The sequence below is a fragment of the Neovison vison genome, chromosome 3 (genome assembly GCF_020171115.1).
Source record: "Neovison vison isolate M4711 chromosome 3, ASM_NN_V1, whole genome shotgun sequence".
NCBI lineage: Eukaryota > Metazoa > Chordata > Mammalia > Carnivora > Mustelidae > Neogale > Neogale vison.
Window position 1 is genome coordinate 139805826 of NC_058093.1, and position 15025 is coordinate 139820850.

Below are 15025 nucleotides of genomic sequence, written 5' to 3' on the forward strand. Positions count from 1 at the left end.
CTGTATGTGCTGTTCTCAAATGTGCTTCCTTACCAGCTTCAAAACCAGCAGGTTCCAGAACCGTCGAGCCTGGCATTAGAAATGTACCAAAACACCCTTGAAGAATCCCCCAAAGGCCTCTTTATTTTATTATTTCCTTTATTTTTGCTTATTAAAAAAATAAGTACCTGCTCATTGTAGGAAAATGAGACAACACGTAAAAAAGAACCTGACTTACTGTGGCGATCATTTCACAGTGTCTACAGATGTCAAATCATATGTTGTGCACCTGAAGCTGGTCTGAAGTTATAAGTCAATTTTAGCTCAAAAAAAAAAACAAAAAACAAGAAAAAAACCAAAACCCCACAAAGAATATCTTCCATCTTACCCACATAGAGAGATCTGTGAATACCCAACCTAACCTTTCTTTTCTTAATGAAAAGATATTACATGTGTGCGTGTGTGTGTGTGTGTGTGTGTGCATGGACAGTTTTATTATTTCTTATACAAAGATAGTACCAAACTACCTCTCTCACTTTATCATCTGATGTTTCAGAAATGATCAACTTCTCAAATGAAATAGGGAAAAGGCAGCCAGCAAGCGAGATGATGAGGGCTGGTGGGCTAGAAAACTCGCTGGGGGAGACAAGGAGGGAGGGGAACAGGGAGAAGACAGCTGGAGGTCGAGCACTGACATTGTGGCCAAGAGGCAGGTTCTTGTCTCCAAAGACCTGTGTGGACTCCGGGTGGCCCTCTGCAGGGGTCTCAGGGGTCCCTGAGAAGCGCGGACAGGGCAGGGAGATAGGGAGGCGCTGGCAGAAACATACGAAGGGGCCCACGCAGGTTCTCAGTCCTACACCCCAGGCCATTGTCCGCACCTCCCGGGAGCTCCCAGGCCAACTTTGAGCAAACGGTATAAGATCTGGTCACGTGCGTGCCTTTCATCGTCGAGAACAGAAATGACACTGATCAGAGAGAGGGGGGTGGAACTCGGTAGTAGCCCGAGGGGGTTTCCTTCTGCTAGCCGACAAAGTCATCTTGGCGCAGGAGCCACCATGGGAATGAAACAGCCAAGACACTGGCTTTTGACCTGCCGTCAGTCAGCGCACCTGCAGCTCCCTGAAAGCCACGCCCACGGGCAGTCAGACTGTGGCCCAGCTGCTCCCTTCCCAATGCTCCCCCTCCTCTGAAACACCCCAGCATCCCCGACAGTGAGCTCTGGAGTAGGGACACAACAGGAAGAGACCAGCCTATTTCTTTCTACGTTTTCTGCTTGTTGTATACAACACTGTCCTACCCTGCGTGCTTCTTTGCTCCTTGGCCCCTCGCGCCAGGCCAGCGAGGTGTGTACCATTACCATCCCATTTTACAGACACACAAATCAAGCTGGGGGTGGGGGGGTTAAGTCACTTGTCCGGGTCCCACAACCGGAAAGCAGCAGAGCCTGGATTCACACATAACCGCCAGCTCCTCTGTCTTCCTGGGGTGTTCAAGACAAACATTTGCGAAGGAATAGGCTGTCCCCCCCCTTGGAGTCTTGTAGGGATAAATGCTTTCCCATTTATCCCCATCTAAGAATAATCCTCACATGCCTAAAAAAAAAAAAATCTGTCTGTAGTTCACAGAACTAAAACCCAGATGATACCATGCCCAGAGGGTCACCGGCTAGAGGGACGACTTCAACAGCGTTCTCTCTTCATTTGATCTTTTTGTGTATGTTTGGTAAAATACACATAACATAAAATTTACCATATTAACCATTTTTAGGTGTGTGGTAGCTGTCACCATCCATCTCCAGAACTTTCTCATTCTCCTGAGCTAACACCGTGTGCCCGTTTATACCCACAACTCCCCATTCCCTCCCCACCCAGCCCCCGGCCATGACCATTCTACTTTCTGCCTATGCATGTGACCACTTGAGGCGCCTCCTTTAAGCAGAGACATCCAATATTTGTCCTTCTGGGTGATTTCACTTAGCACCATGTTTTCAAGTTCCATCCGTATTGTAGCACGTGTCACAATGTCCTTTAGAGGTTGAATAATATTCCATTGTATGTGTGTGTATCAGTTTCTCTCTTCATCCATCTGGCAGGGAACATTTGGGGTATTTGTACCTTTGGCTGTTGTGAACGATGCTGCTGTGGACAAACTCCTGTTCGGGGTTTGCTTTCCCTTCTTCCAGGTATATACCCGGAATTGCTGGTGCCTGTGGTTCCTCTGTGTTTAATGTGCTAAGGAGCTGCCATGCCGTCTTCTGCCTTTGATCTTGACCATCAGTGACTGTGCATATGAAAGCACGTTATACGTAACACACTCCCTATGATTCTCTTCTGACTGTCACGGAGATTGGGCGGGAACAAGCTTATATGTAGATGAGTAAATAAGTAGGTTTATTTGCCCTTTTTTGTTTGTTTATTTGTTTGTTTGCCTTCACTGATTGCTATAGTAAACATGATGTCATTTGCCTGGGAGAAGCACTTTCTGGCTAAAAGGCTGGAACCGAGCGTGCCTAGATGGGAGGTGAGCCCTTTTACTGGGTTCTGTTCTCAGGGCATCTGGTAGAAAAGGAATTCAAGTAGTTCATGTGAAGTCGTGCAAGGCTCAATAAAAGTTTTGGCAAGAGAAGGAGGCTGAAAGAAAAAAGAGGAAAGCTTCCTCACTCTAAGGACTTTTACAGGGAAATCCAGGACCACGTTTAAATCCTTAGGCCTCTAGGGGCACCTCGCTGGCCCAGGCGGTTAAGCAACTGACTCTTGATTTCCGCTCAGGTCACCATCTCCATTGTGAAATCGAGCTCCACATTGGGCTCCACTCTCAGCGCGGAATCTACTTGTCCCTCTCCCGCTGTTCTTTCCCCCGCTCATGTGCTCTCTCTCTCTGATAAATAAATGAATAAAATCTTTAAAAACCAATCAGTCAGTTCATCCATCCATCCATCCATGCTCAGGTCTTTCATGGAGTCCCAGGGATTTTGTGGGCTGTGTTGTTCCTGGCAGGAGTCTCTCGTGGACCCCCTTGTCTGGCACGCCACGGCAGGATTAGGTGGGGGAAAGAGGCTCTGCACACTGGTCTCTGCATTTTCCCAGCCTTGTCTCTCTTCAGTGAGGACTGACTAGTTGGGGATGTGGGGAAGCTGCCATCAGTTGGCCTTCAGAAGCCATCACCAGGAGGCTTGCCTTGTTCCTGAATAAGATGTTCCATTGAAAGCTTTCTTTAGGAAGGTTTGGAAATTCTGTGTGCCTGGGCAAGATTATCTGTTCGTGGGTATGTCCCCCAGGGTCCTCTGGCTTGGTGTGACAGTCTTGAGTTTCTCGGGTCCATGTTTCCCCAAAGACTGCACCTTCTGCCTCTTCAGTGGTAGATGAAGAGGAGCTGATGTGGGGGAGGGAACGGGAAATGCAACTTCTTACCAGACCTTCAGATTGTCCGGCTCTCTTCCAACCTCCCCTTTCCTTGGTACCTGGTGTGTCCAGTTCCTAAGCCTGGCTGAGGTTCTGCAGGGTGTTGGTTTCTCTGTGATAACCTCTTCTGGAGGCTCATAGGTTTGAAGTTTCTCCACTCTGCAAAATCGCTTCCCGTAAACCTGGGTGGCTCAGTCAGTTAAGCGTCTGCCTTTGGTTCCGATCATGATCCCAGGATCAAATCCCACATCAGCCTCCCTGCTCAGCAGGGAGTCTGCTTGTCCCACTCCCTCTGCCCTCCCCCTGCTTGTGCGGGCACACACTCACACGCTCTCCCTCTTATTCTGACAAATAAATATTAAAAATAAAAAAAAAAGGCACTTCCTATTCTCCCATCTACTGGCCATTTTCCTATCAGACTCAATATTAGAATTATATTCCTAATCTATGGATTTTGACCTTGCATTTTTATTTCTTATTCCCATTATCTGGGGTTAACTTGTGAAAGAAGAGGCCAAAAATATTACTTTCTCTTCGTCATCTTGAAATCAAAACTTTTCTCCCTCCCTCCTCTCTCCCTCTCTGCTTCTCTTTTGTTTCCGGAAAAAGATCTCAGCCACTGAATAGGAAGTGGAAAGAAGAGACAAGTCCCAAGATGAAGGCATCTGGGAAGACTGGGTTCTGCTGTCTTCTTTCTGTGTTCATAAAGTGGCAGCTGCATCACTGTTCTGCCCCTGTGCCTGGCCCTATGCTGGTCACCTTTATTATCTGTAATCCTTGTGGTAATTCTGCAAAGCAGATATTATTATTCATGTTTTATCCATAAGGCATCTGCATCTCAGCGAGTTAAAGAGATGAGCCCCAAATCACATCACAAGCTTTTTAAATAACAGGGCCAGAACTGTAAACCAGATGTGCTTGACCCCAGAGCCATTGCTTCATCCACCGCATGGGGCTTGGCACAGAGAACCCTAAAATACTCTAAAAAGTGCAGACCTTAAAAAAAAAAAAGTTCTGATCTGTCTGGTGCATATCTGGACAGCCAGGCAAAGGAAACCTGAAATAAATCTTGGGAAAATTTACTATTGCGGTGGAGCAAGTGTTGAAATGTTTCTTGCCCTATAACTCAGTTGACCTTTCAAGGTCCCTTCTCATCCTCTAACTCTATAGGCAGTTTTAAAAAAAAAAATCTTTTCTAGACTCTGCTCACAGCACACAGTCAAATGATGGTATCTCTATCATCTTCATTTTCCCGACTCTGTTTTTCCTTCCAAAAGCTCTCACACACACTTGGTTGCTGGGATAGATCTCTGGCTGCACTATTTCTATTTATGATTCTGTGTGTGTGTTCATGCTCTGGGGTACCCAGGGGAAGCCTCCACAGACTTTCCTGATTAGCACATGTCGCCCTTTATATGTAACCACCCCTTGGATCACCACTTCTCCTCGCCAAGAGACGGGAAAAGCATCTGCATTTGGAAAACCAAGCCATGACACATGAAGTGGATTAAGAGGGACCGGCTCCCCAGAATCCACATGAGCTTTTCCCATCTTCGTTTGTTTTTCTTAAAGATAAAAACCACACGGCCATGTGTGTAGCTGGGTCTAACAAGTGCCTCGCTTGCATAACAAAAGGGGGATTTTACTTTGGCTATCTTGACTTCGTTATACATAAATTATGTTGTGAGTAATCTTTGAAATGGCATGACATGTGCAGCCAGTGTTTATTTTTTTATACTTTGGAATATTTCATGGTTTATTTTAAATGGTGGCTTATGTTGGATGGGTGTTGAACGTGCAATGTAATGCTGTCTTCCCGGGAACTCTAGAGAAGCAGGAGGGTACCCTGCGGTGTCAGACCTCCTTCTCATCAGCAGAGAGATGGAGTTAGGTATGCAAGGGAGAAAAAAACAGCCAAGGGGAGGTTAATTCTTAACTGAGCAGGTATTTAAGTGCAACATGGCCATACTGAAGCTTAGATCTTCTCCTGGTAGAGCTCTGTAGCCTTTGGAAAGCATATCAAATCACTGTTCTTTAATTTCATACAAAGGTAAATGACAGATTACTCTGGGCTCCCCTAAATGGACAATCCCAAGCCTTCACAATGCTCAGAAAGATCAGAATGCCCAAGTATGAGGTCTTGGACACAGAAAGAAAGATTGTTGTAAGGGTCGCATGTGCATGAACTTTAAAATGCCATCAAACTCAGCGGCTGTATGTTAGGTGCACTGTTTAAATAGAAATAGACAAATAGAACCATATGTTTAAATGTGCCGTTGTACTTAAGATGTATCAAAAACATGTGTTTCCCCTCCATCCAACTTTCTCGTAATTTGTTTGAGTTTCAGATAATCTAGGGCCCTGTTCTTCCTCTAACTGTCTTCTGTAGGACAGCTTCAGGTAATACAGTAAGAGCGAGCTGTAAAATTTTAATGATTTGTCCTATCAAGCAGTTTTCTTTCTGATTATTAGGAACTTGGACTTTCTTAAACCATGGAAAACTAGACAGAGTTAAATTTCATGGACTGTAAAGGTAGGTCCTCTACCTCTGTTAGAAATAATAATAATCGTAAATTTCCACCCCAGGGGCTTCCCTTGTGTAAAATTATAAATCACTTGGAGGTGTTGGGAAATTATGTTTAATTGGAAAACTCTGGACATTGCCACACATCCTTCATAGCAGTAAATCTCACACACACACACACACACACACACATATATATATATATAAAACATAAAATATGCTGAGGAAAGATACAAAATAATCTATACTGAGTGTACACATAGAGATTGGCAAATGCGTCTTTTGCAGGGAGGGGACCCTTAGTTATTTCACTCAGGTCTGATTCGGGAGCATCCCAGATGCCACTGGTTTTTATCATGGAAGCCCACTTACTATGCTTTTGAAGTAAGATTGTCCACGGCAGCTGGATTGCACATGAGAAATGTTTCAGGGAGAGATGAGGTTGTGCTGCTATCCCCAGATGGTCTTCAGAATGCTCTCTGAGCAGCTGGGATGTTTGTTAAGTTGTATACATTGTATACATTTTTGATACATTTTATATAAAGTTTATACATGGATTTAATAAAAGTCTTAAAAATTTTTAAAGTTTTAGGAAGAGGGCGGCTCAGTTGGGTGATAAACTGCCTTCATCAGGCAATGATCCCAAAGTCCTGGGATAGAGCCCCGCATCAGGCTCTCTGCTCAGCAAGGAGCCTGCTTCTCCCTCTTCCCCTACCCCCTGCTCATTCTCTCTCTCTCTCTCTCTCTCTCTCTCTCTCTCTCTCTCGTATTCTCTCTGTCTCAAATACATAAATAAAATCTTTAAAAAAATAAAAGTTTTAGGAAGAGATTGCCGACGTTTCTCCTATGAGTGGTAACCTGCCTAGCCGACCAGTCTACAAAGATTAATTTGACAGGGGAGCCTGGCTGGCTCAGTGGGAGAGCATGCAACTCTTGATCTTAGGGTTGTGAGTTCAAACCCCATGTTGGGTATGAAATTACTTAAGAATAAAATCCTAAAAAAATAAATAAAATTGACCAATAATTTGTAAAAGTAGAAAGTAATGTTATTAAATTATTGTCTTACTAAAATGTGATGGAAAACATACATTTAAGTGTGTCAAACTTTTGTTAGGTAGAAAGCTTTGTCTGACCTGGTGGAAGGTTCTGACCATTTGACAAAGGTGGAAATTTGCTTTAGGACCCAGATAACGCCTAATTTCCCAAATCCGTGGTTTCTGCCCCCATATTCACCACAACATACAGACGATGTTATGGCGTATAAGTCTATGGCGGCTTCCATAGACTACAGGCAATGTGTTCTTCCTGATCGCTGGACCATATTGAACTCCCTTTCTCCCCACCTAGAAAGCATGTCCAAATACAAATAATCGAGAGTGATATTTCAATGGGAATAACCTTGAATATGATTTCTCTTACAGTTACAAGAAGTCTTTTTTTTTTCTTTTTTTTTTTTTTAGTTTAACCTTTATAGTCAATGCAGAAGATCTTGGGCTATATTCTGGAGATTTGCAAATTCACCACACCCAGGTTAATTCTTGGCTTCTGAATTAACATACCTATTTTGGAAGTGATCAAGGGTAGCTTACCAGGAAACCAGCTGGGAAAGAATGGGAGAGAAGGAAAGGAGAGAGGGAAGAACAAAGGGGAATGTCTGCTGCAGTGGAAATGTCAGCTTTGCCCATTTTCACACACAGTGTACACATTTTGTGACCATGGGAGCCCATTTACAACCCCGCCGTTGTTTAATTCTGCAGCTTTATTTGTTGCTCTTACTTGCATCACGAATCCTACATGACAGTGGTATCATTTTTGCTTTAAAATAGTTAAGTGTGAAAAAAAATAAAATAAGCATGAAAAAAATAGTCTTTTATACGTACCCACACACTTCCCAAGCATAAAGCATCTCATTCCTTTTTAAAAATCCAAGTTTCCCGCTGGTACCCGGTCTTTCATTCTGAAGGGCTCCCTTTAGCGTTTCTTGTCTCCCAGCCCTGCTGGTGATGAATGCTTGGTTTTCTTTAATCTGGAACGTCTTCATTTCATCTTCATTCTTGAAGGGTATTTTCTCCGGATATAGAATTCCAGATCGGCAGGCTGGTTTGTTTTCTCAGCACTTAAAAGATGACCTCCCACTGTTTCTGGTTACCATCACTTTTGATGAACAGTGCACATGGCCACACGCTTCAATGCTGTGCACTTTCTCTCGGCCTGCTTTCAAGGTTTACTCTTTACTTTTCAGCAGGAGGACTATGATGTCTCTAGACATTTTGTATGTGTGTGTGTGCGTATGTATTTAACCTGTTTCAGGTTTGCTAAACATTTTTAGTCTAAATTTATGTTATTCATGAAATTTGGAATATTTCCTCTTTTTTTAAGATTTTATTCATTTCAGAGAGACAGCACAAGCCTGAGCGGGGGGGCCCGGGGGGTTGGGCTGGGCCCTGGGCAGAGGGAGGAGTGGGCTCTCTGCACTCAATCCTAGGACCCTGGGATCATGACGTGAGCCAAAAGCAGATGCTTAACTGACTGAGCCACCCAGGCAGGCAATCAAGTTGGGATGTTTCAACCACTTTTCAGATTTGTTTTTGGCTCCATTTTCTCTCTCCTCACCTTCTGGAACTCCAAATACCATACATTGTAGCTTTTCAAACTGTCTTAGGGACTGAGGCATGGTGCATTTTAAACCATTTTTTTCTCTTTAAACTGAGTCATTCCTGGAACGCCTGGGTGGCTCAGTTGGTTAAGCGTCTGTCTTCAGCTCAGGCTGTGATCCCAGGGTCCCAGGATCAAGTCCCACATCGGGCTCCCTGCTCAGTGAGGAGCCTGCTTCTTCCTCAGTCCCTGCCTGCTGCTCCCTCTGCTATGCTGTCTGTCTCTCTCCCTCTCTGTCAAATAAATAAATAAAATCTTTAGAAATGAAAATTTTTAAAAAAATTCTTAAAAATTGGATAATTCTTATGCCTGTATCTTCAAATTCACTGTTTTTTTCCCACTTCCTAGCACCTTTCAGTTGTTAAACTCATCCAGCAAGATGGGTTTTTTTTAATTTAATCTATTTGCCAGCTCTTATATTTTCTTCTTTTCATAGTTTGTATTTCTCTTAGATTTCCTGCCTTTTTATTTATTACAAGGGTATTTTCCCTTATAACATCAAACATCATTGTAACAGCTGCTTTAACGTTGTGTCTGATAAGTCCAACATCTGGAATTGGAGTTGGCATTCTTGGTTTTCTTTCGCTTGAGAATGGGTCACATTTGTCCAAGTGATGTTGTGGAGACCCAGGGTGTTGTTCTGTTCATCCAAGAAGTGTTGGTCTTTTCCTCTCAGCAGGCAAGTAGCTCGGTGGGATGTAATGTGAAGACTGCCTTACAGTCGGCGGCAGCCCACGCCTTCAACCAGTCTGCGTTGTATTTAACGGAGCTGTTTTGAGTCTGCTCCTTGCACCTGGGTCAGGGCTTACGAGAGCTTGGGCAGAATATATACACAGAATATAAATCTCCCCTTCTCCAGCACTCGCCTTTCCAGAGTTTCCCTCAATTTTCATGCCTGTTGTTGCCTCAGCTTTGTCCTCCATTTGATCGAGCCGAATCACACCGAGGGTTCCCTGTGTTTGAGCTTTCCACACCACACAGCAACTCTGATAGGCACTATGATAGACAAAAGCACGAAACTTAGCCTGGGCTGGTCCCTTGTTCAGAATTTCAGCTCTCCTCTTAAATCCTGCCTGCCTGTCTTTACTCACCAGAACCTACCGGTGGTAGGCTTCTTCGGTTTTGTCCAGAGTTTAGAGTTACTGTCTGTAGGGGGTTGGTCTGTTAGAAGCATATAACTCCATACCGGAGACATAATCTTTCCAGTGGAGACCTACATTTTGAACTAATGGCACCATTTCTCTAACTCAAGCAGAGATACAAGTCTTGGAAGTTTTCATTAGAATTGCCTGTTTTGGGGGGCACCTGGGTGACTCAGTTGGTTAAGCGTCCAACTTTTGATTTTGGCTCAGATCATGTGCTCAGGGTCGTGAGCTCAAGCCCTGTGTTGGGCTCCATACTCAACACGGAGTCTGCTTGAGATTCTCTCTCCCTCTGCCCCGTTCCCAAGTGCTCACTCTCAAAATGAATGAATGAATGAATGTCTGTTTGCTGTTTTTTTAATTCAAATAATTTAGATACCCCTTCAGTACCTTAAGGGGTGCAGGTATAAAGCAAGCACCCAGATGAGAGGAAGAATGCATTGGCTCAAGCCTCAGTCTTTTTTTTTTTTTTTTTTTTTTTGACAGAAACACAGCAAGAGGGAACACAAGCAGGGGGAGTGGGAGAAGGAGAAATAGGCTGATCCAGGGTTTGATCCTAGGACCCTGGGATCATGACCTGAGCCGAAGGCAGACATTCAAGGACCAAGCAACACAGGCACCCCCTCAGTCTTTTTTATTATTATTATAACTAGCCATCATTGTGTTATGATTATCTAGTTATTATTAGCTAATTGTTATAATTAGCAAGTAATGTGAACTCCTGGCTTGTAGGCTGAGGGGCCTGGCCAACCTCCAATTTCCTTTGTATCCTGGAGGCCTCTGATCGTCTGATCTAAGTGTCTTGAAGTCTCTGTGTTAATCCACTTTATAGGATTCAAGTGATTAATTTTATATATTACATGGTGAAAAGGGCATCCTGCTGTTGGAAGATATGACCATGTGCTAGTGATAATATTTCCCCTTTTTATCTCTGCTTCCCTTAAAACTACACAACCCCTTCTTTCCCTTAGGCTTCACTTTTTCTCGGGCACAAGTCATTCAATAACTGAAAAGAATTATACTGTTAATCTAACATCCCATTTAAAATATGTTTTTGTTTGTCTCTTAGGAAAAAATGCTGCAAAGGATATAAATTTGTTCTTGGACAATGCATCCCAGAAGGTATGTCATATAAAAGATTTTGTCTTCTCACCTTGTTTGGAACTAGTCATTAGATGTCTATAAAGTTCAGATGTACAGAGGATGTATGTGGTGTATCTATGTGTAATTTCGGTTTTTCTGGCATTAAATTCTTCTAGTGCCAGTTTGGCTACATGTAGCATGCTCTAGCTAAATTGTCACACAACTTATACACATATGTTGAGCATCCTCGATATATACAAACAATACACATGTGTTTCAGGTTTTAAGTTGCAGAAGCTCTATTTCCGTAATCAGCATTTCATACACAATTAGGACAGAAGCATCCTCCCACTTCCCTCTGTGCTTTTCATATGCTAAACTCAAAGCCCCTTCAAGCCCTGCGCCCAGCCCAGCTCTAGCAAGACAGAGCAGGGTCAGACCTGGGCCCAGACCTCAAAGCCCACACCCTCAAGCTGGGGAGACAGGGGTATAGACAGCATGGAATCAGAGAGACCTGAATTTCTTTTAAAGACTTTATTTTTATTATTATTTATTTGTCAGAGAGAAAGGAGGGGCACAAGCAGGGGGAGCAGCAGGCAGCGGGAGAAGCAGACTCCCCACTGAGCAGGGAGCCCAATGTGGGGCTCTACCCCAGGACCCTGGGATCATGACCTGAGCTGAAGGCAGACACTTAACCCAGTGAGCTCCCCAGGCATCCCAAGAGACCTGAATTTTAATTGCACTTTCCATATTGCCTTAGTCCATTCTGGCTGCTCTAACAGAAATACTATAGTCTGGTGGCTTCAACCACAGATGTTTATTTCTGTTATAGTTCCGGAGGCGAAGTCTAAGACCAAGACCCTGGAAAGCTCCATGTCTGGTGTGAGCTTCCTGATTCATATAGCCACCTTCTTGCTGTGTCCTTGCGTGGCTAAAGGGGTGGGGGAGCTCTCTGGGGCTTCTTTATAAAAGCACCAAGCCCCTTCATGAGGCCTCTACCTCATGATCTAAGTCCCTCCCAAAGGCCCCGCCGCCTCAGACCATCACCTTGGAGGTTAGGATTGCAACATGTGAATTTCAGGAGCCACAAGGATTCCGTTCGTAACACACATCCAGCTTCGTTTTTGTGGGAAAATATTAGTACTTGACTCATGGTTGTTTTAAGAATCTTCCCACATGTAAGGTACTTGGAACGGAAGCCGGCTCCTATTAAGCGTTTGATGAATGGAGGTTCCTGCTGTTGTTTTTAATAATAACCACGACCTGTGTGGTGAAGGCATTCAGAGCAGCAAGTGTTTGGAGTGGGCAAAGAGCCCAGAGGATCCAGGGCCATCCGAGGGGGTCTCGGGAAGGAGGGGGAGCCGGCCGATCAAGGAAGGCTGCCCAGGACCTGGACAAGCAGGAGGAGGAATGCTGTGGAAGATCCTAGCGCTGATCCAGAGAACCCTAAGAACTGTCTGGAGAGCGGGAGATTGGTTTGCCTGAGGCGGAGCAGAGGCGGGTGGGTATTGAGAAACGGGTTTCTTCACTCTCCCGCAAGAAGCTAGGGCTCCGCGGAGGACCAGGAGCCCAGCCAAGCCAGTTTCCGTTCCATTCTCTCACAGAGAGCACTTTCTTGTCTCGGTGAGAAATAAATGAATCCCCGCCACCCGCCGTGTACCGCTCTCTTCGGGTAGAGCAGCTCATTGAATCATAGCTGGGACTTTTGAGAAAGCTGCTTTAGGAAGGTTGGTTAGGAAATCACTTTCCATAAGATGGTTTATGTGGCCTCGGGGCTCTCTGAGACTGAATTTCTCACTGCTGGCCAGTTCTGTTGGTTAGAGCATGGTGGGGAAAAGGGGAAAAAAAAATCCACAAAATGCACAAAAATGCAAAATAATTGCATTCTTTTATAAGCCAGCTTTTCTCAGTCTGCAGCTGTGTCCTTTATATTTCCATTGGCAGATACTAAGAAAACGAAGTTTAGGCCAGTCTATTTAAGATCCCAGCTAAGGACCTCGCCCGGCCTAAGTAAAAACACATTACATGGGTACCACCTATTTAGGGTTGTTGTTTTTTTTTAAGATTTTATTTATTTATTTGACAGACAGAGAGATCACAAGTAGGCAGAGAGGTAGGCAGAGAGAGAGGGGGAAGCAGGCTCCCCGCTGAGCAGAGAGCCCAATGCGGGGCTCAATCCCAGGACCCTGAGATCATGACCTGAGCCAAAAACAGAGGCTTTAACCCACTGAGCCACCCAGGCGCCCCTATACTTAGGATTTCTTGAAATGTTAAGTGCTGTGGCCTCAAACATCAGAGCCTAAAAGTAGTCTCCCCTCCCCCTCAGCAGGGACTGTGGTGCCCGAGAACTGCAGAGCCTCGCCATAGCTAACACTCTTCCTCGCCTCTGTTGCCGTCACTAGAACACTTCAGCATTTTCATCTGTGGGAATAAGTCTGTGTGTGGGGGCTTCTTACCGAAGATCTCTGTAGTCCTAAAGATTTCCACTAGCAAGAACGCCACATACAGATGTGGAACTTGAGAAAAGATAGCGTATCTGTTAGGATTGTCCAGAGAAACAGAAGCTTATTCAAAGGAATTAGTTGACGAGATCGTGGAGGCGAGCAACTCAGAAGTCCATAGGACAGGTTGGAGACCCAGAAGAAAGTTCCAGTTGGAGTCGAAAGGCCATCTGCCTCCTAAATTCCCTCTCCCCTGGGGGAAGTGGGGTTTCTTTCCTAGGAAGGCCTTTACCTGATCGGATGGGCCCACCAACATTCTGGAGGGCAAACTGCTTGTTTCAGACTCGACCGAATTACATGTGGATCCCATCTAACAAATATGCCCACAGAAACATGTAGACGATGCTTGACCAAAGGTCTGGCTACTGTGGCCGAGCCACATCAACTCAGAAAATTAACCACTGCGGAGAGTTATAGAGACTAGAATTTCTGAACAAGTGTGCTGAGGAGAAGGGTGCGTTTAAGACTGTTGTTGCCTCACATGTGTCTCCAAGTCAAAAGTCAGCCGCCCTGGGCCAGATCTGGCTCTTTTTGTAAATAAAGTTTTATTGAAACACAACCATACTCCTACACATAAGTATTATCCATGGCTACTTTTGCCCTGCCACCGCGGAGGGGAGGAGCGGTTGCCAGCCATATCTGCTCTGCCGAGCCCCGCTGTCTTATTTTGATTTGCCAAGTGATAGGATAATCTGATTTGTTCTAGCTCAACAGTTATTAATGGAGCGTAAACTGTGGGAAGAGAGTAGTGCCCGTCCCTCCAGGGGACACAGTCCTTGCCACATACCCAGACAACAGTAAGAGTTACTCATAAAGGAAGCAGAAGACCAGGTTGAGCTTTTCCTGTGTGGCGGGGAGCGTGCGGAAGGCATGATCCCAGGCAACCTTCATGAAAGCACCGTGAAGGCTGTATTACTGCCGCCTGGTATACAGGTGAGAGGCTGAGGCTGAAGGGACTCAGGGTCACAAAGAGAGTAGCAGGGTCGGGAGGGCTGGCTGCAGAACCCACAGTCCGCCCCATAAAGCGGCATGCTTCCTAGCCTGCGCCAGAGGAGGCCTGCCAGAAATAAGGCAGAACATGGGAGCAAGAGAAAAATACAGAGCCCAATACATGGGCTGGTTGGGGGCCCCTGGGTGGCTCAGTCAGCTAAGCACCTGCCTTCGGCTCAGATCATGATCTCAGGGTCCTGGGATCAAGCCCTGCGTCCGGCTCTCTGCTCAGCAGGGCGCCTGCGTCTCCGCCCCACCCTCCCTCTCTGGTCTCCCTGTCTCAAATAAATTTTTTAAAATCTTTTGAAAATAATAATAAAAAATAGGGAGCCACCATTGACTCCCTAGAGGTGATAGTTAGTGGAGGAAGCCGTGTTTGACTGGCAGGAAAGCAGAGGTGCCATCATCACAGAAAGGATTTAGCCGGGGCAGGCTTCCAGGTCCTCATGAGAGCGGTAGGATGCCTGCCACAGGGACCCCGCCGCGGGGAGGCTGGCCAACCCACCCGTTCCACCTTCCCGTGCGGCGGAGCAGACCAGGCCTAGCCCGCGCCCGAGGATCGTTCATCTGTCAGCACCCGGGCAAGACAGCGCGGGGACGGAGCTGCTGGCTCTGGTCCGGAGGCCAAGGCGGTGCAGCCTGAGCTCCTGACTTCCAGCCAAAGTCCCTTCAGAGGCTTGTTAAATATCCGTTCGTAAGGACTGGGAGGAGGAGATGTTTTAATTCTCTTCAAGTCGGAGGCCATCCAGA

At 45.5% G+C, this 15025-nt stretch overlaps 1 protein-coding gene across 3 annotated transcripts in view; it reads left to right on the forward strand.

The window, feature by feature from the left end:
• CCBE1 (collagen and calcium binding EGF domains 1) overlaps window positions 1-15025 on the forward strand; it is a 231881-nt gene that overhangs the window by 181958 nt on the left and 34898 nt on the right. For all 3 annotated transcript variants that reach the window (XM_044242878.1, XM_044242877.1, XM_044242876.1), the window contains exon 3: window positions 10771-10823. In XM_044242878.1, coding sequence (XP_044098813.1) covers window positions 10771-10823 — 53 coding nt within the window. The remainder of the gene's footprint in view (window positions 1-10770; window positions 10824-15025) is intronic.